The sequence below is a fragment of the Apodemus sylvaticus genome, chromosome 4 (assembly GCF_947179515.1).
Source record: "Apodemus sylvaticus chromosome 4, mApoSyl1.1, whole genome shotgun sequence".
In the NCBI taxonomy this organism is placed as follows: domain Eukaryota; kingdom Metazoa; phylum Chordata; class Mammalia; order Rodentia; family Muridae; genus Apodemus; species Apodemus sylvaticus.
Window position 1 is genome coordinate 144,271,886 of NC_067475.1, and position 24,755 is coordinate 144,296,640.

Below are 24,755 nucleotides of genomic sequence, written 5' to 3' on the forward strand. Positions count from 1 at the left end.
ACAGATGTGTAGCCAGCAGTGGCTTAATCTCCCTGGATTCCATTTGGGAAGTGGAGATTAATGGCACTCATTTTTTTTCCAAAGTGCCATTTAGAGCCTTTGTGATTTTTAATTCAAAAAGCAACCACCCTTGCAATTTCTAAAAGGAATTTTTCTGCAGATCCTACTGCTGTTCATATGCTGCATACAACTTGGACATGTGCAGGTCAGAGAAAGGAGACATGAGTGAACTCAGTATTATGCAAACCATTCAACCAGTTCTAACAATCGTTGAAAGGACATATAGACATTAGCTTCTTCATATTAATAGATCACTGATTTAAGATATCTTAATGTTGATAATTTTTTCTGGAATTAAAAGGCATGAAGGAAATGGTTTGTCAGAAATTCAGAAAACATTTATTGAGCCATTACTATTCTCAGAAGGTGTAATTAGCACATATTGTATAAGAACTGTAAAGACTGTGTATTGTATTAGTGTGTGAGAGACCATAAGAAAAAGCAGCCACAAAGAATCAGAAGGAGGCCACACAAAGGATCAGCCCAGAGTGACCAGAGGGAAGAAGCTAGCCTACTTGAGGAAAATGGCAGGCGACACATATCTGTATATCCTTCATCTCCATAATTTCAGGCATGGATCAACATATGAAGGAGAATAAATCCCAGAAATTAATAACATAGGAAATTACATAAGTGAAACATTTGCATATCTGAAGGCTGATGAATTTTTACCGTGTTTAGAATTACTGTGGATCATTCATAAAGTTAGGGAAAATTAGACAGTGCTTCAAATGGCTTTACACTTAGAGGTGTTACATAGAGGCCAGCATCAAAGATTGATCTCTGACCCTGACACAAGTATACATTTTCAGTTAAAATCCCATCATTTATTTAATAAATAACTGTGTTGTGTATATATATATATCACCAGTAAACTCAAAAAGTTCTTGATTTGAGGAGGCTTAGCATTCAGCGAGCTTGGTTCAGTTGAGCACAGGTTTTCCTCTGTTCATCAGGTAGGAGGTCTCTCTGAATATCCTAGAGAGAAAAACCAACCTTGCTTTTTTTTAGATAAGACTCAGTCTCTCAGATCCAACAGAGGACCTGGTGACAGGCCTTGCTTGTTCCCACTCTATCTCTTCCTGTGACTTTTCATCTAAATGATACTATCAGTACAGCTGAGAACTCTGCCATCTTTTAACTTGACTCTGAGTTATCTATAGACCTTCAGTGCCTGTCAGCTGCCAGCTAGGCCACCCTGCAGTCATCAGTCAGTAATCTAGCAGACTGGGCTCAGAGATGAGCTAGATAGTCCAAGAACACATCTCATCACAGCTATCTCTGGAAATAACCCACAGCCTTCTCAGCTGGAAACCACCCTGTCTGTGAACTAGTAGAGATCCACGTTTCATCAGTGAGAGCTAATGTTCCACTTTACCTCAGCATCTAACATCATCTGAACACTGAATAATGGTGTCTGTAAACTGGTTTGAAATTTTGCCCAAGTGTGAAGTACAGCAAAAATATGTTATTGAATGAAAATCCCATGATATCTATTTTTGACCTTGATCTGATCAGCAAAATTGGCATGACTAACTCTTTCATTTGGCCCGTGTAAACAACTGCATAAGTTACCACACCATTAGCTCAACTTTAGTGCAGTGGATGTTAGACTTGGGAACTATCTTCAGATCTGCAAGTGGGGTCAACCAGATCATCAGCTAAACAGGGACCTGGGAGGAGGTGGACAACAAGGGCAGGCTTCTACTTGGATAATGAGAAATGAACCCCACTTGATTCATGTGTTTTTGGCTCCCACAGATTTGTATACACAGATATTCAGTGCTAGAGGCTTCTAGACCATATAAATGTATTTATTTTCTCTTTCCACCAGTCATAAAGGGTCATAAGCAATAGATTCAGGGAGTAAGTGAAAAAGTGTTTATAGAAATTCTAAAAACAAACATTGTGGCCAATTCACCAAACATTTCTTGAGCACTTACTATCACTACAAAGTATACGAGGAATGTACTGTGTGACAAGGAATGCTGAAATCCTATCTGATCAATTAGTCAATGTGGGTTGCCAGAATGATATGGTATGATATTCTATAGTAAATACAATACAATATAATATACAATATTTTATTATAATAATTCTGCACTGATATCCTTTCAATTTCTGCTTTCTTCTACCTGCAAAGTAGGTTTTCTAGATGTAAACTTGTGATGTTCCTGCATATGTTGGAAATACTTACTTAAGAAGTAAAAGTTTCCTAAGGAGAATTTAGGAATTAAGTCCACAACTGTTTCTACCTATTTTAGTGGTAGAACTAAATAAAATGAAGTACACCCTTAGTTCTATTTTGTAGGTATGAAGAACACCTGTCATAAGTTTTATGCCCTCCTCTTATCTTATAACCTATCATCAGTTTGAAACAGAACTGAATTTTTCACGTTGTCTTTTCATTTCTCCAATGCCCCAATGTGAAGTGGAAACTTAAGAGTTCTTTGGAAAGTTGTTTAGATAGTGGTTTGCTGGGGCAAACACATGAACGAGTATTTTCTTGAAGTGGATGAGGCTGAAAGACTAAGGTGACTCATGAGGGAAGTTTCACAGAAGCAGGCACAGGTGAGAGGATGCTCTGCTAAAGCAAGCACATGAAAGGTCATGTGATGAAGAATTCTATGGTAATGACAACATGCATTGGTCCACCTTATATTGGGTAGTTGAGTCACATTTGGCAGGACTCCATAGAGAGAAACATGAAAAAACTTCTGGTGTGGTGCCTTGGCTTTTTGCCTCTTGGACTGGGGCTGATTTAAAGTGCTGAGGCAAGACCTGTGGAGGATCTGTGATGATGTATGGATAAATAGGACAGTGTTGAAGTTTGAGATAGATTTGTTTATAGAGCTAGCTGTGCGATGCTTGTGGTTCTCCCATCTTAGCTGATCTTGACTTCCCTGAGAGAGGCTGAGAACTTCTGGAATGCCTGTTGGCCCTGGTCTGTCCTGCTGATTCAAGCCAAGGTTGAGGCCTGCCTGCCTTTGCTAGGTCATGCCACTGCTGTTGCTAATGGATCTATGAGCTGTGAACTGATCCGCTAATTTCTAGACACCACAGATGGGAGTTGCTCCAAAGAACCTTCTAAACAGGTCCACATCCCTATATCCTTTATTTTCTACTACCTTTGGTGGGTGTGGACTACAAGGGAGGGTAAAGCATTTAAGAACCATTATTAAAATAGGCATTTGAAAAAAATAAACTTATATGTGTTATTTATCTCCTATGCCTTTAACCATAGAGCCTTGGATAGTACTTGGCTCTTGTTTCCAATACAATATTCTTTGAAATGAACAGTAGGATAGATGAGTTCTGAATATAATTCAGGGACAGTGCTCCTTCACCCCATATTCCCTCACAACTATCTAAGAGTAGACACAGTATATGAAGAGTGGTACACTCAGAGCAGAGTTCTAGTGCTAGTCTTTGTAGGTTGCATGTTCAGGGATTGTACCTCTTTATTGAAACAAGTCAGACAGTGCTAACCTCAGGAGCTTAATGGACAGTTGGTTTCTCTAACATGAGAACCCATATAAACCGCAGCTACATCACAGTCCCTTTAAAATTAATGAAGAATTGAAGGAGTACTTTAACTACTTAGGTACTTTTTGGAAAGTGAGGCCTGTTTGACCTAAAGGAAAGCTGAAGAAACCACAGGTCATTCCCTTGAAAACCCTTTTGAAGAAAGCCACATTTTCTGTGGAATAATGTTTCAAACCAGGGAATATGCCTTTCCCTTTCCTTTTCTGCTTAGTTGTTTTTCCCTTCCCTGATTGTTCCATTGTGTCGTTAAAAAGGAGGATACTGTGCTCCATTGTCACATCTGGGTTATACATTTGCTCCAGTGTGTGACCTCTAGAAAAGAGAAGATTATCCCGAATGCAAGCTGGGCATTTGTTAAGAGAGAAAAACTTTAAGTATTCAGAAGGGAGAGGCTTAGATGCATAGGGAAAAAAACACGTTCTAGGTTGTTAAAGTAATAGGTTTTTGGTAAAAAAAAATATTGTGCATAAAGCCATATTTCATTAGTAAAGTTTTTCCCCCACTTTGGTCAAGACAAAGCCGTAAGTTTCTCTTTGTCATGAATTTCCTTGGTGACACTACATGCTTATCTTCTCATCAAGGCTGTGATTTAGACTGAAAGAGACATGATGCACTAAACACTTAGCCAGTGCCGCCTAGTACTGAGTCCATTTCTCAATATGTTCTAGTTCTAGTTACAGTTTCCTCTGGCTGCTCACTTTTGTAATTATGGATTTATTCCTGCGTGTGTGCGTGTGTGTGCATGTGTGTGTGTGTGTGTGTGTGTGTGTTTCTGTGTGTAACAGTGTATATTGTGTAGTACTTGTATGTGTGGTGGGATACGTGTGTATGTGTGTGTGGTGTGATGACTGTGTATGGATGTGATGTATGTATGTGAATGTATATATATAGTGGGTGCATAACTGTGATATGTGTATGCGTGTGGTATGTGTATGTGTGTTATGGTGCATATGTATGTGTGTCGGGGGTACATGTCTATGTCATTTTGTCTTACTGAACTTCCTCTTGTTTGAAGCAGTATGTCTTGTTCAACCCTGTGCACACCAGTGATCTGGCCCACAAGCTTACAGGGCTTCTCCTGTCTCTGCCTGCCTTCTCTTCTTATTTTATTTTATTTTTATTTTATTTCTTTTTATTTTCTATATTCTTTGTTTACATTCCAAATGCTTTCCCCTTTCCCAGTCCCCCCCATATGTCTCATAAGCCCTCTTCCCTCCACCCATTTCCCAATCACCCCCTCCCATTTCCCTGTTCTGGTACTCCCCTACAATGCTGGATCAACTCTTTTCAGAACCAGGACCCTCTCTTTCCCTCTTCTTGGGTATCATTTGATATGCTAATGGTGTCTTGAGAATTCAGAGCTTCTGGACTAATTAATATCCACTTATCAGTGATTGCATTCCATGTGTATTTTTTTGTGATTGGGTTACCTCACTTAAGATGAATACTACTCAGCAATTAAAAACAATGAATTCATGAAATTCTCTGCCTTCTCTTCTGACACTAGAATTACAGTTCTGTGCTTCATAGGAGATACATGGAATCCAGCACTGGCTTTACATGTTCTGACAATTAGAATTGTGATCGTCATGGCTACGTGGCAGGCACTTCACCCACTAGGCCTCTTCCCCAGCCCACCAAATTTTTAATTACTCTCCTGTCTCTGCCTGCCTTCTCTTCTTATTTTATTTTATTTTTATTTTATTTCTTTTTATTTTCTATATTCTTTGTTTACATTCCAAATGCTTTCCCCTTTCCCAGTCCCCCCCATATGTCTCATAAGCCCTCTTCCCTCCACCCATTTCCCAATCACCCCCTCCCATTTCCCTGTTCTGGTACTCCCCTACAATGCTGGATCAACTCTTTTCAGAACCAGGACCCTCTCTTTCCCTCTTCTTGGGTATCATTTGATATGCTAATGGTGTCTTGAGAATTCAGAGCTTCTGGACTAATTAATATCCACTTATCAGTGATTGCATTCCATGTGTATTTTTTTGTGATTGGGTTACCTCACTTAAGATGAATACTACTCAGCAATTAAAAACAATGAATTCATGAAATTCTCTGCCTTCTCTTCTGACACTAGAATTACAGTTCTGTGCTTCATAGGAGATACATGGAATCCAGCACTGGCTTTACATGTTCTGACAATTAGAATTGTGATCGTCATGGCTACGTGGCAGGCACTTCACCCACTAGGCCTCTTCCCCAGCCCACCAAATTTTTAATTACTATGTAATAGATAAATATCACTAAATAAAAAGCAGGTAAGCAGGTTTCATTCAGGAATGAGCAGTAAAATATATTTATAGGTTGCTTAAGTTGAAGAGATGTTCTGAGAAAACCATCAATGGTGATTCAGTCAGTCTGTGAACATTTTAACACTTTCCACAAATTAAATTCTTTGCAGTGTTACCAGGTAAACTACTCTGATGGGCCAGGTGCAGATAAAGCTGATCACATAGTGAAATTTTCCTAGGAAAATGTGTCAGAAAATTGACTTCTTTATTAAATTTAAGAGGTTTCATTCTTTTCTTGGTAAACAAAGTAAGATTACAGAAGAAAATAGACTCCGGCATAATACCTAGAAATAGACAGTGTGTTCTGGAAAAAAAAAGAACAAGAATAATAAGTTGCCAAGCCTACACAGCCCAAATCAAAGAGGCAGAGGATAAAAGACAGGGAAGAGATGATATTAGTGTAGCTTACTCAATGCTGGGACTCAGAGCACCTGAAGAATTTTCTTGTTTGTTTGGGTTCTGCTTCTGATCATTAACAATGTCAGGACAGTGGCCCAGGTCAGAAGAACTCTGACTTAGGATTTACAGCTTATCAAATACTGACTGAGACACAATCTAGTAGTAGAGAAAGGGCTTTATTTTGACAGTGGTTATATTACCATGGACAGTAGCACTGTAGTGCCAACTCACCCTAGTAAAGAACACCTGGTTTGCTCTGATTATCAAATTTGTTCCTGGGGTTGACTAATTTCCTCTGCTTTGGAATACTTCAATTTTGGATGTTGAAAATCCAACCAAATTTTAATTTAATAGAAAACAATTCCAATAGAAAAGTGCAGTATTTATAATGGCTATTCACAAAAATATTCAGAAGTAAAAATCCTTTACAACATGCTCATTGAAATAATACATGTATATAGATTCTCCAAAACAGCCTTCATGACATTTTTTCCTTTGTAAGAAATAGTAGATGATATTCTTTTAGTACCTACAGTCATAGGGATAAGTGAATCTATTCATATAAATCTAATATCCCCAGCCCATCATGAACAGTACAATATATTTTTAAAGTCATCTCTAGTAGGCATACTTCCTTCTACCAATGTCCCACATAGTCCATTTACAGCATCCGTTCTAAGCTTATAAGTCACAATAGACCCAACAGTCATCAGGAGCCAGTAGTGCTTCAGCAACCTCTAGTGTGATTTGTTTGTTTATTTGTTTGTAGTTCCTGGCCAGAATTTTTGGAAAGCATGCATGACATTTCTTTTGGCATGGAAAACCTTGAAACAGTCCATTTTCTATAGAATGGATACCCTTGCCTTTGTTAAATTAACTTCTTTCAAACAAATTTCAAATTAACCTACTGTAATTTGGCTCTGATCAACAAATATTCTACTCCCATTACTTAAGCATGCATTTATATAAGGGCTTCAAAGAGTTCCACATAGTGGAGACAAAAAAAGAATGAGATTGTTTTGCCTGAGAGGAAGAAAGAATACGCCTTAAGTGTCCTGCCAGGAGAGCCTGCCAGATGTTTTCTATCTTCTCTAGGAACAGTGAAAATGGGAAACTGCCTTAAACTCTGCAGATAGTTCAGTTCTGGAAAAAAAACCTCCTAGCAGTAAGAGTAATAAAGCTCATTTATAAAAGTTGTTTTTTCCAAGGTAGGAAGAACCGTAAAGGTAAAATGAAGGATTTTATTGGTCCACATTTTCAAATATTTACTCTCTTGAAAACTAGAAGGGTAATTTGTAGATAAAAGTAGCATATTTCACTTCAAGTCAATAAAGGCATATAAGATTGGCTTTGTCTGTTTCTTATTTGTAGTGGCTTATATACAGGAAATTATCTTTGCTTGTCTAGAAAAGTTAATGTTCATTGAAAGACAGGCTGAGTGTGAAGATGGAGTATCTTGGCAGAGTGACACAGAACAGCATAGCATTGAAACAGTTCATCCAGAAAGCAAAAGGGACAGGTTACATATACATAGCTTAGTGACATTTTCTTTTAAAAAAATGTTTAAATTTCTTGCTTGAGAATTTCATATGATATATTATTTTTATCAAATCCACCCCTGTTCTTTCCCCCAAAACTCTTACAATATCCCCTGCCATTTTTGCTTCTAACTTCATATACCTCTTTTAGAACTCTTTGAGCCCACTTAGGAATGCATGTGTATGAATATAGTACCATCCATCAGAGCCCAGGATTCTTCAGGAATCATATTTCCAAAGAAAATAAAATCTCCCTTCCCTAACTATCATCAATTGCTGGTAGTTTTTGGCTAGGGACAGGATCATGTAAGCCCCTCCCTCATCCCCTGTGGGATTTAGCCTGGATGTTCCTGTACAGATCTCAGCATAGAAACACAGTCATGTGAGTTCCTGTGTGCGATGACCCTGTCATATCTTCACAACCTCATTTCACATTTTTCCTCTAATGTTCTCGACTAAAGACATCCACATCCTTAGTCCACCCCCTTGTTAAGACCTTGTCTATAGGATAAGACAATTCCCATTTATAAACTTTCAAATAGATAGCTTATAGATCCTCTCTGAACTTAAGCCTTCCCTGTCTTTAAAGTTACATTGTCACACTGATTAAAAAAAGGCCTGACAGATCTAATACACTTTGTAGGTGCTCATCACAATGTTCATATTTAAGACATCTAGCTTTAAAAACTCACAGTCACTCTGGAACTTGGTAAGAAAATCTTCTACTCCTAGAGATACTTGAGACTTCTTTAGAATGTCTCATTCCACTGATAGAACAATGCATTTTCAAGAAAATCTGAGTGAGACTTCAGAATGCCAGAAAATCCACTTAAGAGAAAAGATAAGGAAACAGCTTTCCAGAGCATGAGGCCAGCTCTCAACTGGATTTTGCATCTTGCCTCTTTACCAGACTCGCTGAAAAGAAAATACGACAAATGTTGATTTAATCGATTGTTTCTATTAAAAGACTCAGTCTAGGATCTTGGAAAAGGCTCAGTAAATAAGACTTGAATTCAAATTCCCAGGATCTATGTAAAAAGCCCAGCACAGGTTTGTATGCATGACACTACAGTACTTATTGGGAGAGACAGAAGGACCCCAAGAGCTCGTTGTCTAGCCAGACTAACTGAATCAATGAACCTCCAATCCAGTGAAAAACCCTGTCTCAGGGTAATACAGCTGAAATCCATAGAGAAAGACACTAAGCATTTTCCTCTGGCATTCACATGCACATACATAGCTGTGAGAACCTTCACACTCAGGTGTATGCAACACACATGCACACACACATACAAATATACATGCATACATACACATAGACACAAATCACACAAGGAGACATACTCAGATAAACACACAGAAGCACGGAAACTGCAAGTTTCTATCAACCTCATTATATTAATTGACTTTCATCTGTTACCCAGCTCACCCCACATTTCAAAGAAGGTTGGCAGACTCTGTTTCTGTGAGGCATAAAGTGACTGAGAAGTTTTTTGTTACAATGCAAGTTAAAATCAATAATTACTCTTCATTATTGTCCATCTTCAACCCTCATAACGAACAAAAAATAAACATAAAATGTGTAAGTGGCATAATAACAGAATTTTTTTTTTCGTTCTGGGGAAAAAAAAAACCCACCAACTCTGTGCATTGAAATGGTGAGAGATACATTGTCATCTCAGTCCACAGCTGCTGTCTCTTGTGCCAGCTTTGCCAAATGTCACACTTCCTCTCTAGGGTTTGATTCTGTGAATGAATCTGGGGGAGTGTGCCTTGCTGCATGACTTGCAACATCAGTCTCTGGGCCTTTGAGACTTAAATTCCTCATTTCACCTCATGTATATTAATAGAGAGATTAGTTTCACTTCTTTCCTGAATAGCTAATCACTGTCAAGAAACATCCACTGATGGTGTGCAGGTTGAGTCTGCTGAAAAGACAGTGACTTCAAACTGGAAAATACAATGTTTAGTAAAAACGATACCCAGGACAGAACCTCAGACTTGTCACCCAAGCATCAAAGATTTATTTTCAATTATAAATTTCAGCTTAACATGAGGCATCCTGGGAGATACTCAGATATGCTAAACTGATCATCTACTTGTTTCAGTTTCTTATTTTTCCATTCTAGGGTCCTTTGACCTGAATAACCACATTAGCTACCATCAGAATTCCAGGGCCACTAGAAGTTTTGAAAATTCCTCCCAGCATAATATCAAAACACACTGGTGACTTTCTCTCAGGTGATTCTTCCTGTTGAGTGTAAAAGTGATGATGGGCTTCTGGAAAAATATTCTAGCACATCTTATGGGCCAACATCACCCTGATACTTAAGCTTAAGTACAATCCAAAAGCAAAAATGTAAACCAACTTTATTAAAAGGTTGATTAATTGTTAATAATGAAACCAGAGATTTTTTTTTTTTTTTTGGCATTGGTAAGCAAGGTTCCCTAAAGCTAATGGCTGGTGCTGCTGACACTGGCTATATAATTAGTGGTTGCCTCAGGATAGTTGAGGTTACTGATCCGGTGTCTTTATGTCTACACTCAGCAATTGCACTGGAATGCAGAACATATGGCCCTGTGACAGGGCTCGCACACTCGTCTGTTAGAAACTACTAACTGAAACTATTTGATGATCTTTTTTCAAAAAATAACTTTATAAATCAAAATTCGGAAAATAAGACATTGAAATTAGAAATGTCATATCAAAAACCCGACTGTGGGTTTTTGTTTGCATTATAGCATTGCTTTTGAAATCTGACATTGATTTTCCTGTTTACACTTTGGTTTGTGATGTTTGTTGTGGAGTACATATACCATTCTTGGCTCTCACATTTGAGTCTAATATGCACATTAAAATAGACACTTGTTCTAGATACTTGGGTATTTTCTGAGACTAAGTTCTTGAAGAGAAGCAAGTAAAGAAAGGAATTTATTTTGGCTCACATCTTGCAGGATTATAAAGCAGAAAGTTATGACAACAGGACCTTGAGGCAGCTGATCATATTGGATTTGTAGTTAGCAAGTAGATAACAGACAGGAAGTATGCATAGCTAGCCTATAAACCTCAGGCCTGTCCCTAGTGAACTACTTACTCCAGTGATGCTCCATCTCCTATAGGCTCTGTAACAATCCAAAATAAAGCCAAAAAGGTGGAGAGTAAGTACAACCCAAAAGCAAAAAGTAATGACAAATACATGAGCCAAGGAGAAATATATCATAATTATACTACACCTGTATTAGATGAAAATAAACGTATGAACTTCAGTCAACTTATCTGCTGTATATTTTATTTATATCTGTAGTGATTGTGTCTGAGTAATATCAAGGAAGGTGGCAGATTTCCTTTTAAATATAAATACAGGACAGTCCAGTTAATCTCATAGGTAAGTCAAGAATAAAAAAAGTATATAGGTAATGCTCTCCTGTAATGTATATGATTACATTTATTAATACTCAAAAGTACTTAGCTCCCAATTTACTCTGTTGGAGAGATGAAAATAAAAATAATATAAAATGTTATAAGTCAATCTTAAACCAAGTGTTGAGAAGAAGGTGAAATGTATGAAAGACATGCTTTTGAAGCTTAGTATGACTTACGACATGATCAAGTCAATAATCCCAGGTGTTCTGCAGAGAATTCATGAACGTTCTGCTAAAGCAAAGGATTCAGCCAATGTTCCCACTGCCAAGGCTTACAGACTCTCACTGCTGTGTTCTAAAACCTACAGGAAAGTCAATGTAAACATCAGATTTTGTAAATCCAAATGAAAGAAGAATCCGTGAATCTATAGTGATATGAATGAATGAACAGTTGAGTAATAGGAAACCAAACCAAGAAGCATCCATGAAGCCAACTCCAACTACAAACAAAATCAAATATATAGTCAGTACTTATTTCAGATAAGAACAATCAACTGTTACTTTAAAGTGTGTACAGGTGCTGAAAAGAGAAACTTTAGAAACTCCTATTTTATTCATATTTCCCACATAGGAAAAAATAACTGGTGAAGTAAAGGAACATAACCAAGTAATCAATGCACACATCAAGAACTATTAAGATAGCACCATATAATTTATTTGGTCTTTTGACAAAAACCATAATCTGAATATAATTACAAAGAAATTTCTGACAAACTCTAAACTAAGAAATATAGCTATTCTCAGAAATATTTTCTGCAGAAACACAAGTTCAGTAAAACCAATGCAGACCAACAAACAGTTCAAGTTTAAGGATTATGACATGTAATTTCACATTGGATGTGAAAGAACTAGAAGGCGGAGGAAGGGAAGGAGAAGGAAAATCTGCTGAAGTCGCATGCCAACTATCCAAGGAACTGTTTAAAATGGGCAGGGGAGCATAAATGCTCTTCACTCTAGTATGTGTGACATAGAAGACAACAGCCAGGGATGCGAGAAAAACCTGGACTACATGAAATCGGTTTCAAAATGTCAAGGAGCAAGGAAATCATTTAAAAACCCTTGGGACTTCTGGGATCAAGTTTTCCTCTTATCTGCATGAAAAATATTTAACTTAAAAACATGCCAGTGCCTGACAAATACAGAAGTGGTTGCTCATAGCCAACCAAGGACTGAGTACAGGGTCCTTTGTGGAGGATCTAGAGAAAAGACTCAAGGAGCTGAAGGGGTTTGGGGCCCCATAGGAGGAACAACAGTATGAACTAATCAGTACACCCAGAGCTCCCAAGGACTAAACCACTAACCAAAGAGTATACATGGAGGGATCCATGGCTCCAGTCACATATGTAGCCGAGGATGGCCTTGTCGGACAACAATGAGAGGAGAGGCCCTTGGTCCTGTGAAGGCTGGAAGCCCCAGTGTAGGGGAATGCCAGGACAGAGAGTGGGTGTGTTGGTGAGCAGGGGGAGGGGTAATGGAATAGGGCGTTTTTGGAGGGGGAATGAGGAAAGGGAATAACATTTGAAATGTAAATAAAGAAAATATCTAATTATAAAAAAACAAATAGAAAAAAGAAGTTTAAAATAAAGTGGTGATTAAAAAAAAACAACACATGTCTATAAGAGTTTCAAACATATTAGATTCTATTAATCCTCAATCCCCAACTCTTTCAGGCCCGACTATCTTTCAGTTTTTCTATCCACCCAACTCGTGTCCTCCAAATTCTCCTTCATGAGTAATTTATCTTGTCAAATATTCTCGGATGTGTGTTCTTTGACAGGAGTACTCCACTTACCTTGGTCTATACTGTTAGAGGAAACTGCCTAGATCTCACTTAGCAGCAAACAATCACCCATAGCTCAAGAGGCAGAGTTGGGGGTCTGCAAGTTCAACTCCCTTCTCCAGACTGGGCTTTGCTTTTAAGTAGACTTGCACAGTTTTGTACTTGCTTTTACAACCTCTGTGAGATGTGTGTGCATCTTCCCTGCTGTATCCAGAAGATATTTTCTTTTAGTCATCTATCAATTCTGACTATTTTCTATCAATTTTTTTTCTTTCTCCTCTTCTGCAATAATCTCTAATACTTGAGAGGTAGTATATGGTATGTATAGTTCCTTTGAGGGCTGAGTCTCTTATCGTCTAAACCTTGATGAATTGTTATTTGTTTTTGTTTAGCATTACCTACTGCAAATAGAAGTTTCCCATATGAGAGCTGAGAGATGTACTGACCTACTGATATGGCAGTATGTCAAGAGGAGATGCAATCATATCAGCTCCATTTTGCTACATAATAGTAGTACAAACTGGAAGCTCCGATGTCCTAAAAGAGTATTAAATTTAAAATGTACCAAAATATGTCAGAATGATGACAGAAACTTCAGCTGTTTTAGTTTGATGAAGACTAAACTCAACTACTCTGTGTCTTCCATCTGCCTGGAGGCTGTAGCTATTGGACTGTCTGTATTCTTTCTCTTGTGTATGTTTGTGATGTGTCTGTTTCTGTTGCCTGTGTCCTGTGCCTGTGTCTGTCCCACGTGCCTAAATATTTCTCTGAATCTGTGCCTGCCACTAACAAGGCAATGGGAATTTCTCTGTATTTACTAAACAGCATAGAAACCTTGGTGTGGGGAAGGAATAAAGTAGATTTTTTTTTTTTACAGAGACTGTTAACAGAGCTTTACAAGGGAAAGCATTATTTTACTGACCTCAATTGACTCAGAACTGTGCTCAAAATCATAAACAGATTTTGTCAATTTAAATCCACATGTTGATTCCAACATTTGTGGATTGTTTTTAAGGATACTTTCAACCTGCTGCCTGCTTTCAGCAAATGATTACCATCCTGCACGCAAATTGTTATTGTGGTTTGGGGGCATGGAATATTATGCAATTTAAAATTAAAGCTATGCATTTATCTTCAATTTTAAAAGATGTTTACAATGGAAATCCAAGGCTTAGTAATGGTAGTGCTATTCTGACCTATGTTCACACAAGATGTTTTTCCAAGAACAAAGACTCAGAAATCACACTCCTGTGACTCTGCTATTTGTTTTGTTCTTAGAAAAAATTAAATAACTTCCAAGAGAATGCAATAGCAAGAAAGCTAAGTATGCATGTTGGGTAGCTCAGTGATATTCTGTGTGTTATCTGGATGTGTACTTCTCTACAAAGATCTGTCATTTTTATTATAATCTTCAAATGCATCAAAATCCATCATGATAACCACTTCAAGTTGATTGGAATTTAAACTTTTCCAATTTATCTTATACCCTTGAAATTCTGTGCCTACTAGATACTACATTTCTCCATCTTCTCTTCACTTAGACATTTATCAATGTCTTCCTACTTTCCTTTCTTTTCAAAGACCTTCCTACTTTCTATTGCTTTCACCATTAAAGATAATATTTTTGAAGTTCATCGGTGTTACGGGACAAGATTTCTCTCCTTTTTAAGGCAGCATAATGTTTTGCTTGTTCACATTTCCTGCATCTATTGCTAATTCTCAAACCATGGAGAGCACTATTAGCTCTTGATTATTGTGTATAATTTTGTGGTAGTAATAGCTTTCCCTGGCAGTGGGATCCTATTGTGTAGTATATGACCAAAATAGATATTGTTAAGTTATGTGGTATTTTTTTATAAAATTTTGAGGCATATCTATACTCTTTTTCATAATGGATCAACTATTTTTCATTCTCACCAGTATAATGGCTTCAAGTTATTGGCATCCTTGCCAAAAGAAAATATCTTCTGTTCTTTTTAACATAGCATATATATGAAGTAGCATCTCACTGTGGACCTTCCTTTCCTTAATGATTATTGATGATGACATGCTAGATGCTTATTTCCAGTTTCTGTATCTTCTTTGGATACACGTACAATGGTTGGTTTCATCAAATTGACATAATCAAGAATGGGAAGAGTATCTCAGTGAGGAATTGTATACATTGTGTTGGCTTAGGGCAAATTTGGGAAGAATCACCTTAGTTAAGTGAAGTGTTGAAGCAAGAGTAAACAACTCTCTATGGTACTATTGTTTGGCCGGAGTCTTGAACTCTATGAGTCGAGAAATGCAGCTGGGCATAGCAGATGAGAAATCAGCACAACGGCATTCATTTCTTTCTACTCCTGATTGTGGATGCAATGTCACCAGCTGTTTGAAAGTCCTCCCTTTTCTTTCCACAACTATGGACTACGAGCTTGAATTGGAAGTTGAAGTTAGCATTCTTCCCTTACATTGATTTTGGTGATTTTGTTATCACAGCAACTGAAATGAAACTAGAGAACCAGGTGAAATGTGCCTTTCTTTTTCATTGGTAAATTATAATACCTTAGTTTTTTTTTTCTTTTCTTGTTTAGTTGTGGAATTTTATTATCTAAGATAGACTTTAATACCTTAGCAATAACATTGTTTACTATTGTTTCCTTCTTGGATTATAGAATTTTAAGTCTGTTTTGAATGCATTTGTGAATCTGTTTCTATTTTGTGTCTTGCACTTTGATATAACCAAGAAATGAGAGACTGTCCTGCATTTCTGATTTAAATAATCATATTTTATATGTACCAGTGATTTGCCTGCACATTTGTATGTGAAGTAAATGTGTGCCTGTTCCAACAAAGGCCAGCAGAGGATGCCAGATCCCCTAGAACTGGACTTAGAGGCAGTTGTGAGTGAACATGTAGGTGCTTATTACCAAATTTGATTCTTTACAAGAATTACAGTGAGTACTCTTAACCCTTGAATCATCTCTCTTCAACCCCAAATCTCATGTTCTAAATATTTCTTCTTCTAGCTTATTCTAAGATTTCAATAGTCTTACATTTTTAATTCACATTAGGTTTTGTATATGGCAGTGTAAAATAAGAATCCAGGTTGTTATTTGCTGGGTATATCCAGCTTTCTGTGCGTTTGTTTGTTTTTTCCAAGACAGGGTTTCTCTGTATAGCCTGGCTATTCTGCAACTCACTCTGTAGACAAGGCTGGCCTCCAACTCAGAAATATTCCTGCCTCTGCATCCCAAGTGCTGGGATTAAAGGCATGTGCCACCACTGCTTGGCAAGTTTTCTGAACATTGCATATTAAAGACTCCTTATTTTGGGGAATTTGGATCCCATTTTCACCATGTGTTCTTAAGTGCCTTTATTTGTTTCTTTTACAAAACATAAGGAATTGAAGAAGTTTAATTTCACTCATATTTTGAGATTAAAGTTCATCATGATGTAAAAGAAATGATAACTGGACCATAAGATTACTGGTCACATATATCAGCAATAAGGAAGTCAAAGGCAGACTAGAAGATAGAGAAAGCTGGGAAACCTCCAGACCTGCTTCCAATAACTTCATTTCCTCCAGCAAGCTTGTACGTCCTAAAGGTTCCACAACTTTCAACATAGTACCACCATCAGGCAACCAAGTATTTAAATACAAGAGTCTCTGGGGAATATCTCACATTTAAATACCAAAACGTCCAACTTGATAAAATATAAAGCAGCATATTTCCTTTTCTTTTTTTATTCAATATATTCTTCATTTACATTTCAAATGATTTCCCCTTTCCTTGATCCCGCCTGCCCGAAAGTCCCATAAGCCCTCTTCCTTCCCCCTGTTCTCCCATTCACCCCTCCCACTTCCCTGTTCTGGTATTCCCCTACACTGCTGCACTGAGCCTTTCCAAAACCAGGGGCCACTCCTTCCTTCTTCACTGACATCATTTGGTATGTAGATTGTGTCTTGGGTATTCCAAGCTTCTAGGCTAATATCTGCTATCAGTGAGTGCATACCATGAGTGTTCTTTTGAGACTGGGTTATCTCACTTAGGATGATGTTCTCCAGCTCCATCCATCCATTTGTCTAAGAATTTCATGAATGTATTGTTTCTAATGGCTGAATAGTACTCCATTATATACTACATTTCTTGTTTCCATTCCTCCGTTGAGGGACACCTAGGTTCTTTCTAGCTTCTGGCTATTATAAATAGGGCTGCTATGAACATAGTGGAGCATGTATCCTTATTGCATGCTGGGGAATCCTCTGGGTATATGCCCAGGAGCGGTATAGTAGGGTCCTCCGGAAGTGATGTGCCCAGTTTTCTGAGGAACCGCCAGACTGATTTCCAGAGTGGTTGTACCATCTTGCACTCCCACCAGCAGTGGAGGAGTGTTCCTCTTTCTCCACATCCTTGCCAACACCTGCTGTCTCCTGAGTTTTTAGTCTTAGCCCTTCTGACTGGTGTGAGGTGAAATCTCAGGGTTGTTTTGATTTGCATTTCCCTAATGACTAATGATATAAATTTATTAAACAAAATGGAGGTAAATTATGCAATGTCTTAATATACTTTATATTCATGTAAGTGTGTGTATGTTTGGGTGTATATATACATGTGTGTGTATACATGCGCATATGGCATCTTTTATAAAACTAATCCTATCAACATAGCTATTTTTAGGAATGTTTTTAAATTTTAATAGAAGTATTTCAAGAAAATAGTCTCTCACAGGAAAGGTGCCACAAGTCAGTCATGTGAGCATTGATGTAGAATCTAGAGACAGTGCAGAAGAAGAAGTGGCTGTGTCTGCCTGGAGATTCAAATTTCTACAAAGACCTGGGGTTTTAATCTAATGATTGTAATTTTTTTAATTTTTAAGATGGAACACCCTTTATGAGTTATTCTTCTGGTCCATGTTTCTATGTCCCTACAAGAATGTCTCATTATCTTGAGGCATTTCCTTCCCACATGGCTGGCTAGTTAAAACTCTGCAGCACACACACACATCAGCATTATATTTAACATTTTCAGTACCTCCATTCTGAGGTATTCCTTAATCAGAAGAAAACATAGTCTTCTGTATGTAAGCAAATGAAATGATAAACACCACAGACACCTTCCTCCAATTTACTACCTGAACTTAACTTCAATTCAAAAATGATTATATTATATTTAATATATCTAGGAAATAATAAACTTTGATATTCAAATATGCCTTCCATGCCTAAAATGAGAAAACACCTCTAAAATGCAGAATCACCTCAAATATACTTTAGAGTACATGAACAGAATTGTGTAACAATGAAGATTAACAGAATAGTCCTGGGCATTTTGAGAACTGAACATTATATTTGGCTCCTTCATCATTACAGTTTAATATGACTTTTTTTGCATCTGATTTATTTTCTTTGAAATTAAACAATTTAAGTATGTGTAAAAAATAAGAACTGATTCCTCATGGATATGATATGCTTTTGCAGTATTATTTTTTAAAAAAATAGGGAACCGACTCATCAACAATGTGGCAAACATGATACACTAAAAGAAGAATTCAAGGTGGGACACTAGGTTCTTAATGTGAAGCCATTTTCTTACTACAAAGATTCTCAACATGATACACATTGAATAGTGATGGCGTTAATAAATCAGCTTTGTGTGGACACCAAGACTCATTTGAGTGTAACTGGAGCTTTTCAATATTGTTTCATAAGGTAATCAATAGAAATTCTTGTTTTGGATTGAGTGGCTTAAGCTATACTCAAAATTCATTTTTCTACATGAGTATATTTGTGATATAAAATTAAAGGTAATTAAACTCCCTAGACGGTCACATTCTTAATCTTTCATTCACTATGTTACTCGAAAGCATACACTGTTGTGCATGCCCATATGCACACACATAGGATTTCTTTATCATTCCAGAGCTTTCTACCTATTACTGGAAACCTTTCTATAATGTTGTTTTCAAATTTCATGCTATCAGGCTAGTGTATACTAATAGATTAACATTTTTTTTCAAAAGTTTAAGTTAATTACTTTATCTTATGTCAAAGTTTATATAATGGAAATATAGTTAAAAGAGTTCCCTGTAAGATATATATCCCTGTAAGATATATGTATATATATCTTATGTATATATATATATATCTTATGTATAAGATATATATATATGTATATATATTTTATATGTATATATGTATATATATTATTATTCTCTAATTGAGAATTTGAAGTTTTCTAAGCAAAATTATCTGTGAGAAATTTTCTTAAGTTATTCTGTGATATCAATGAAGAGTACTGGGTGTGACCAGAAAGATATTTGTTCAAAAATATGTCTGTTAAAAATTTACCTGAAACTCACAGATTATATTTCCAAGGTAATATGTGCAAAATAATGCACATGCTGCATGTATGCTCACATGTACCTGTATGTGGGCACACACACACAAACATACATACACAGAGAGAGAGAGAGAGAGAGAGAGAGAGAGAGAGAGAGAGGGAGAGAGAGAGAGAGAGAAAGAGAGAGAAAGAGAGAGAGAGATGGGGGTGGGGAGACAGAGAGAGAGGGAGAGGGAGGAGGCAGGAGGGAGGAAAGAGGAGTGAGAGGGAGAGGAAGAGGGAGGGAGAACTAGAGCTTGCAAGTTTTTACAGTGACTCTTTGCAGAGCCTGCCCTGGTTTCAGGGCCCTTGCCACTGATGGCCACCTTGCCAGGGTGCAGGCAGAAACCTCCTACACACTTAAACTACCCCCAACTTGAGATTACACTTTTAAATCTAAACTCTATTTAAATATTGTATTAAAAGGTTTAACCAGCTTTCATCCCAAAGCCATTCAATAGGGTTTGACTTCACCTATTTCTTTCTATAGTGACAAGGAAGAATTTCTTGCTGATCTGAGGAATGCTCATTGAATAAACTGAGCAAGCTTGGGGGTGGGGGCGTAATGCCACAAATTCCTGTTAAATGGCAAGTGCAGTGGTGTGCTTCTGCAATGGCAGGATGCCTACAGTGGCAAAACAGAGGGGCCGGATGTTGGAAACAGGAAAACCAGCTTCATTCTCACAGCTTTGCTTTTGAGCATATGGTTCATGGTCAACAATGCAAGAAGTACCAACTCCCCAAACGTTGCACTGACTTCCACATCCATCCTATGTCACTGATGTGCTGGTATTAACACACACACACACACATACACGATATAATTTTTAAAGGCTTTTTGTCTATGTTTTAATTTTGATGACAGATTTATTTACTCTTTGGTATGTACTGACTTCATAGTTTGTTTCTCACTAATAAAATTGAATTCCTAGCTGTTTTTATAAAACATATAAGTATATTTAAAATCAAATAAAATTATTGATTAACATACTGACCCATCAGATTGAGTCTTTTGTCTTGCATTAACTTGGAAAACTAGATTTTAAAATTCTTTTCCATGAATTTGCTGAGAATCTCTGAGTATTACTAATCAATTTATATTTAACAAAACCATAAATATATCCCATAGTTAACTGGTTCAATGATAACTTTATATATAGGAATAGGTTATAAAATATACTATTTTATGACATATTTACACTTCCTGTTTTACAATGTAAAATAAGCACATTATAAAACCTCCCATATTAGTCAAAAAGGGGGCATATGCCTTAACAGTTCTAAAATAGTTCCTTGACTATTCCCTTTAAACTTTCTAAAGATTAAAAATAAAAAACAAAACAAAACAACAACAACAAGAAAACCACTTAGCTCTGATTGCTATGGGATGTCCTAGCTCTTCTGGAGTTTCTTATGTATATTAAACTGGCCTTGAAACTGTGATTTCTGAGATTATAACTGTTCACCACACTTCATTCAAGAATAGCCTATTCTGGCTAACCTTGGCATCCTGTTAGTTAAGGTACTTTTGACCTTTCCCTTACCTTGATTGTATCTATTTTCAAAATACACTGCCTGTTGTACATATCAGCTTGACTGTCTTGTAGAACACTGAGCATTCTAGAAATGTTCAGAGTCTGAACTCTGCCAAAGGTCTTACTTTTACATATTGGCCAAAGTATTCAAAAACATGTTTTCATGCCACCCCTATCAGTCATTCCTTGACATGCTAAACATGTGTAGGTACACACACTGCTGGGAATTGCATTAGAATTTCATAAAAGCGCTAAAACATCTCATACAAAGCTTAACCCATGATCTCTTGTCTATATTCATTGCACACGATGCTCCACAGAGAAATTCTGACCAGATTAGATCACAAGCAACCGAAACACTAATGTACCATTGTGCACAAATTATACACTCATAAGTTTCTCTATATGCTTTCTTGTCACCATCAAGGAATGTGGTCTCTGGAAATGGGTGTTGTGAAGTCTTTCATCCATTATAATTTCCTTTGCTCAATAGTTTTCTGTATAAATTGGGAGGCATTTAAGAAAGTTAAACATCTTCTTTCAGGTTTCAGTAATTATTATACTTCTTGAGATCACGGATTTTATCCAAATTGAAATACCTTTTACTAAAGCACTTGGCAGTCATGGTGGTCAGGACATACCTCTTACAACCTTAAAGTTGATGCATGATTAATTTATATTAACTACAACAGTCATCCTAAGGTATCTCTCTTCTTTTGTTTTCCAGGCTTCTTGAGCACAGGGGATCAGGCTGCCAAAGGAAACTACGGGCTCCTTGACCTCATCCAGGCCCTAAGATGGACCAGCGAGAACATTGGGTTCTTTGGTGGTGACCCCTTGCGAATCACTGTGTTTGGATCAGGCGCTGGGGGTTCGTGTGTCAATCTGCTGACTTTATCCCATTATTCTGAAGGTAACCGTTGGAGCAATTCAACCAAAGGTATTATGCAGGTTGCAAATTTTGACAATTTTGGTGTCTGCATGCCACCACCATCAGTACTACGTGATGCTCTGTATATACTTCTCTGTTCCAACTGAATGTTAGGTTGGGTTCGATAACTGTTTAGAGATGTTTCTTTAGCCTTTTTGTGCATGTTTAAGTTTCTGTCACTCTTCTCTCTGTCTTCCATGGAGCTGGGTAAGATGGTTTTTCAAGTCTACTTCAGAATGTTGAGCGTTTAGGAGTTTTCTATTTTCAAAGGCTTGATTTGAGGGAAAAATCAGACAAAGACTTTCAACACTATGTCCTTTCTGCTTATTCTGTTGGAAAATCAATATTTTTAAACATAGGGACACAGACACTGGAAGCCTTTCATTAGTTTGCATGCGTGATCCAAAATTGTCAAAGCGTTGAGGTCACCAGTAGAACCTTTGATTACAAAGAAAAAGATGTTTGATTTTGTGGTTTTTTTTTTATTTTCAGCTCAAGTTTGCTGTTTTGGTTTGGCTTGGTTTCTCCTGAAGCTTGGCAAAGCAGTATGCAGCACTAGCCTGCTTTAATACACAAAATATTTTTCTTATTTCCATTTTCTGTCTTTAAGTACTTTGCCTAAAGTGTGTGTCATCTTTGTGACCAGATATTCAGTCACTCATTACAATTGCATTACAAACAAGATTGAAATCCCATTATTAACTGGAGAGCTATTTGAAGAATTTCACAGAAAGAATACTTTCTATTATTTATAGGTACTAAAGAAGAAAACAGAATATTCATCAACAGAGAATCTGTGATTTTTCTGCCTCCTCATTGTCATTGTGTGAGGAAGACAAGTTATTCACTGTCAAGTGGAATTCATAGAGAATCTCAGTTTCCAGAAATAAAACATTCATTTTTATAGTTGGTAATTGCATGTATATGAGAGGTAACAGGTGTATGTACATTCCACTATATGTAGAAGCTCCAGTCATCAACTGCTCTGGGAAAAAGAGCTACAGGTGTTTGAAAGTCATTTGAACATGGGTGCTGGGAACTGAGCTCTGCCCTCTGCAATTTCAGACTCTATGTGCTCTTAACACATTTTTAGTTATCGAAGATACATTTGGAATTTCAAGAGAACATTCAGTCATTAGTAAGCAAATTACATTTTATATAGATGTAATTTATTGTTATGGCTTATGTAGCATCTCACTAACTTTAGAAAGATTCTTATTTGAGGTAACATGATAGAAATGAAACATTTTAAATTAAGTATATGTGTTGGTCTATAATAAAATTACTTACTTTGAAGTGATTACATTTTTTTAATAAGCAGATGAGATTCTCCAAATCTCTGTATACAATAACTGCTAATGTTTAGCTAAGTTAGGGTTGGCAACCAATTCAGAACTTTTGACGTTGTTTGAACAAGCGTGGTCCCAGTGTCATCACCATCCAGTTTGTAAGAGCATTGGTTAAAGGAACCAATTAGCTTGTCACACGTTCATCACTTGACAGGATAGTAAGCAGTGGCAAATGGTTCAGCAAACAGCAAAGATTGTCATGTTCCATGACACATTTTAAGAAAATGTATATGTATCAGACTGGAGATATGGGCTTGAGTTTAATCGAGTTTGAAACCTCCCTCAAGAGGTGCTTGGTGCTACCAGGAAGGGCACAGACAATTTTCTAAAATTCTCAGTCTCCCCTAAGACAGACCTGGATTTTTAAGACTAGAAACCCAATGGAGGACTCCATGTTGCTCAGGATGGCAGCTTTCCAACAGCTCAAATCTACTTAAGAAAGCCATGCCACCAGTGAGGAGAGAAATGGCTTCCTAGGCTCATCCAGTCACCAAGCTTCAGGTGACTGGATGAGCCATGAAGTATTATTAACATGAAGTATTATTAACATATTTATTTTTTGGTATATTTAACGTCATTAAGTGCTTGAGATAGGAATGAATATTATTTTTAAAGGACAAGGTTTATTTTAGTCATAAATATTTTCATTAGCAAAATATTCTTGTGCTCTAATGTCAACAGTTCCTCTATCAGTTACATTGTCAAAATGTCTATAGTTTGCTATGGTGAGCTCTGTCCTAAGAAAGCCAAGTCTATTCAAGAGACAATGAAAAATATCAGCATTGTTCGACCTTTGAGTGATTCTAAAATTATCTAGAACATACTATTAACACTTATAAATACATACACATTTTTGGAGAGGATGCTGGGACCAATTCATATATGACTTCTGAACTTATCTCTAAAGAACTACTTTGCCTTTAAAATATGTAAATGATTAAACATGTTTTTAAAATGAATGAGTACCTATCCCAGTCTAGAAGTGTATAATATATATAAATTATTAAATAAACTTGATAATCTATTTTAAAAAGACTGGTTTAAGAAAATGCTCTAGTGATTCAATTTGAATAGCACACATCTGTAAGCAAACTGAACATATATATGGAGCTAAAATTTATAGCCCTTAAACAAGACAAGTCAAGAGCACTGGCCTATATATGTGTCATGTTTTATGATAAAATACAGCAGCACACATTAAACAGTAGAAAGGGTTTAATTACTCCCTGCACAATCTTCCTGATGATGCTTTTCCTCTAACTTAATGAAATCACTTCTTCAGTTATGTCTTCTTCAGAAAGATGAGTACTCATCATATGATATTTGGAAATAAATAAGAAAGCAGTATGTCTTAAGCTATATTCTGTTTTGTGTGATGTCAAGGCCATTCCCTGGGTATTGACAAGTCCCCCTGGTATCTGCTTGATGCGCAAACAACTATGTTTTCAAATAAAATCAAATGAAAGCAAACATTAGACAGTCATTTATACTGAAGACAGATATTTAGCCAAATTGTAGAAATATTGGAA

General features: G+C 36.9%; 1 protein-coding gene across 4 annotated transcripts in view; it reads left to right on the forward strand.

Annotated features, from left to right (window-relative positions):
- The window catches only part of Nlgn1 (neuroligin 1), a 699,685-nt gene that overhangs the window by 671,682 nt on the left and 3,248 nt on the right, over positions 1-24,755 (forward strand). For 3 of the 4 annotated variants that reach the window (XM_052178790.1, XM_052178789.1, XM_052178791.1), the window contains one exon: positions 21,674-21,886. In XM_052178790.1, the coding sequence (XP_052034750.1) occupies positions 21,674-21,886 (213 nt within the window). The remainder of the gene's footprint in view (positions 1-21,673; positions 21,887-24,755) is intronic. The other variant, XM_052178792.1, reaches the window with a different exon arrangement.